This window comes from Alligator sinensis, unplaced genomic scaffold (genome assembly GCF_000455745.1).
Source record: "Alligator sinensis unplaced genomic scaffold, ASM45574v1 scaffold1845_1, whole genome shotgun sequence".
In the NCBI taxonomy this organism is placed as follows: Eukaryota; Metazoa; Chordata; order Crocodylia; family Alligatoridae; genus Alligator; species Alligator sinensis.
This window is the reverse complement of record NW_005843407.1, coordinates 133,873-137,561: the sequence shown is the minus strand read 5'-3', so window position 1 is coordinate 137,561 and position 3,689 is coordinate 133,873. Positions and strand designations below refer to the sequence as shown.

General features: G+C 64.1%; 1 protein-coding gene across 4 annotated transcripts in view; it reads right to left on the bottom strand.

The window, feature by feature from the left end:
* Positions 1-240: 240 nt before the first annotated feature.
* LOC102378837 (hematopoietic lineage cell-specific protein-like) overlaps positions 241-3,689 on the bottom strand; it is a 22,768-nt gene continuing 19,319 nt past the window's right edge. For 3 of the 4 annotated variants that reach the window (XM_006038590.3, XM_006038591.3, XM_006038589.1), the window contains 4 exons: positions 3,366-3,509; positions 2,603-2,900; positions 1,510-1,581; positions 241-1,103 (listed from right to left, as the gene is read on the bottom strand). In XM_006038590.3, the coding sequence (XP_006038652.1) occupies positions 967-1,103; positions 1,510-1,581; positions 2,603-2,900; positions 3,366-3,509 (651 nt within the window). In that variant the 3' untranslated portion in view covers positions 241-966. The remainder of the gene's footprint in view (positions 1,104-1,509; positions 1,582-2,602; positions 2,901-3,365; positions 3,510-3,689) is intronic. The other variant, XM_025195117.1, reaches the window with a different exon arrangement.

Sequence of the window (3,689 nt, the reverse complement as noted above, 5' to 3'; positions counted from 1 at the left end):
CAGTTGGGGCTGGTCCTGCTTGGAGCAGAGGTTCGGCTAGATGCGACCCCCTGAGCTCCCTCCAGCCCTCATTGCCCGATTCTAGAAGCAGGCAAGACCCGCACCCCCCGAATCCCAGGCTTGCATTACAGCCTTCGAGTCCCAGCGCGCTCGGTTGTGAGCTGCCACGCTGGGTTTTACAGGACGGTTGGCGCGCAGGATCCAGCCAAGGGGCCGCCCAACAGAGGCGAGGAGCCCGCGTCCTTGGCAGGATTGTCCTTTATTGCTGGTGCCCGCAGCGGCAGTGCCAACAGACGGGGTCAGACATTACGGCCTAGATCATCGTCAGCACAAGCTCAGGAAGCCTCGCGGAGGCAAGGGCAGGAGAAGGTGCCAGTGCCCAGGTGGGGGCAGACCACGTCCCACCCCGAGCCCTGTGGAGACGCTGGCACCGGGGCCCTTGCTGCGGATGGGGACTGGCTGCAGAAATACCGGTCCTCCAGGAACCCGCCTTATCCCCGGCGTGGCGCAGAGGGGCTACGAGACACAACAGACGCTGGTGATTACGAGCAAGGGGCTGATTTCGCATGGCAGTCTGGGGGAAGGTCCCGTACCCCATGGCAGCCACACGCCTGCCCCAGCCTGGCTGGGAACCACTGCCCCCAGAAGGAAAAGCCATAGGGTTTATTGCACACACCCTGGGGCCAGGTTGGAGCTAGCCTCCTCGAGAGGGGACAGACCGTGCCTGCCTCTCCCACTCCCCCGGGCTCTCCAGCATGGCACGGCGCGGGGCAAAGACCCTGCAATTCTCCCTCCCCATGCACAGGCTAGCCTGGGAGTCCAGCAGCTCTTCCTCGCTGCTCTCCTCCCAGATGCGCTGGGCCAAGCCCCGGGAAGCTGGGATGGTGCTGGGGGTCCTGGTTGCAGACGCAGGCTGAAGCAAAGGGAGGCAGCGAGGCAGGGCGGGGGCTCCGGCAGGAGCAGACCTCACTCGAGCAGCTTCACGTAGTTGGCTGGGAAGAGGCCGACTTTGCCGCGGCTCTGGCCCCGCCACCAGCCCTCGTCCACCATCTCGATGTGCGTGATGGTGTCGTTGGGATCGAAGGAGATCTCGTCGTCCCCCTCTGCGAACACCAAGCAGGCCGTGAGTCCCCGGGAGGGCAGGTGGCAATGCACCCCGCAGTGCACGCCTGCCCAGCGCTCTCGTCCCAGCCGGACTGCAACGCTGGGGGCGAGAGGCAGGGTCCAGGACCCCTCCCCGTGTCCCACCCAGCACCAGCTCCAGGTTTGGACAGTCTGAACTGGACCCTGAATCCACCTGCTCTCAGGCCGGGTCTCCGGCCGTCAGGCACCAGCGGAGGAAGGAAGCAGCCTATGACCGGCAGCGAGGGGCGACCTGCCCCTACGTCGGGGCTCCAACAGGAGCAATGGGCTTAATCCCGGATGCCTGGACCCTAGGAGCTTCACCGTCCTTCCCTGCCCGCTGCCCCAGCTGATCTGGGGCCGCTCAGCGCCCCGGCACAGACCCACCTCCTTGGTAGTCGTACAGGGCTATGGCGCAGATCCCGGCGATGTCCACTTCGTACACGTTCTCAGACTCTCCTGCAGGAAAGCACAGGCCAGGTCAAGCCTGGGCTGCTGGTGTGACCACCCCGCTCCACAAACCAGCTCCCCGGTCCCCAGACTTTGCTTGACTTCGCTGCAATCTCCAAGCTCCCCGGTGTTAACGACCCTCTGCTCTCGCATGGTCTGGATGTTGCGTTAACCAAGCTTGTCTTTCGCCCACAGTTTAGTATTAGTTGCTCCCTTGACGTCGCAGCCCTGAAGACTGCTCTTAACTCTAGCTACAAGCATCAGCTCAGGCGTGGGAACGTGAGCTGGGGTGAACATGCATTGTGGTGGGGGGGCGGGGGGCATCCCTTTGGTTGCATTTATGAAAGCAATTTACGTTTCATTTGAGTAACACAAGGACTCAATAAGCAACGTCTCTGGGCTACTTTTGGCCTGGCCGGTTGTGCATTTAGGCAGAGTCTGCTCCAGCAAACGAAGGCACGTTCCCATGATGTTACATTTCTTTTTCTTTTGATCTTACACTCCATGCTACGCCCCTCACCTTCCGGCCTATTAGTAATACTTCTAGTTTCTTTCTAAGGGGCAAAAAATGCCTTGTGCTCTACGTATGACACCCCTCTTTGTCTGCACCCCACTTTCCAACATCCTCAATCTACCCATGGAGGCTGCTCCCTTAGCAGAGCAATGATGTCCAGACCCTGCTCCTCCGCTGCACCCTAACCCTAACCCTAACCCAGGCCCAGCCAGAGCCGAGCCAGGGCCAGGAACGGATGCGCCCCCAGCTTTGCCCACGGCAGCCCCTATGTGAGCTGCGACCCCCCTCTGATGGGGCAGAGGCAGGAGTTAGTGCTGCGGGGTCGTGGCACCTGCCTGGATGCAGGGCAAGGCCGAGCATGGCTGCGCCCATGGCTTGGGGCAGGGACACACTTGCTCCCACCCTGCCGTGCACCCATTGCTGCAGCTCTGGCCAGTGGGGGGGCTCCCTGCAGCGATACGCAGCCCCTGGGATGCCACGGTTTGGACACCGCACACGCCTGGACATGCAACCCACCGGGGCAGGGCGCGCTCTGGCCACCACACAGCTCCGGTTCAGAAAGGATCTCCTCGTAGTCCTCGCCGTCATCATCACCCGCGGGCTCCGGCAGCTCCTCGTAGTCGGCGACGCCACCGTCGTCATAGTCGGAGGGCTCGGGCAATTCCTCATAGTCTGCGTCCAGCTCGATGCTCTCGCCGTAGATGGGTAGCTCCGGCTTGGGCACCTCCTGCGGCCCCCCAGGCTCCTCGCCCAGGTCGGCGGGGCGCGGGGGCAGCGCGGGGGGCTCCTCCTCGTCCTGCGGCTCTGCCTCAGCCTGGGGAAGGACCCGGAGGTCACCACTCCCGCAGCCCCACGTCTCATCGGGGCAATGCTCAGCCCCAGCCAGAGCTCAGGGCTACTGGAGGTCCAGCGCACACCCACCCTCGCAAGCGTGAGAATACATTCGCCCTGCCATTGCCCGAGCTGGCAGCTAATTACAATTACGTTCTGCTTTGCAACAACTAGAGGAGCAGACACGAGCCCCGTCCGCCAAAGCAAGCGGGGGGACAGGAGCTTCCCTTCCAAGATGAGCGAGCATGGGGCACTCTCCCACCTGGCCGGAGGCCACATGTCCCCACGCCGGGCGGCCGCCCCCGCCAGCCCTGTCCTGCCTCCCTTCCCGCAGTCCCACGTCTCTCCGGCTTGGGGAAGTGGCGGTGCTATCCCGTCCCCCATGCTGCTCTCCCCCTGGCCACGGCCGTCTGTGGGCTGTGGCATCTCCCGGGGCCAGGACATGTACCTGCTGTGGCACGGGCATGGGCACGGGCACGGGCACGGGCACGGGCACGGGCGGTACCGCGGTGTCCTTGGAAATCCTTTTGGGTTCTGCAGCTGGTGGCAGGGGGACCGGCTCCTTGGAGACCGCTGCAGCCTTGGGGGTTTCCTGCGGGGAGAAACGTCCGAGGCGTCAGCTCCGCCGCACGAGGCCCGGGGCAACTCCCATCCCTGCTCCCGACGGACCAGGTCACGTGAGACCCTCCTTCTCCCCTGCGGGACTCAGCCCCACGTCCTGCCCTGGAGCCGGGGTCGCGGGGGGGAGAGTCACGCTGTGCCTGGGGGCCGA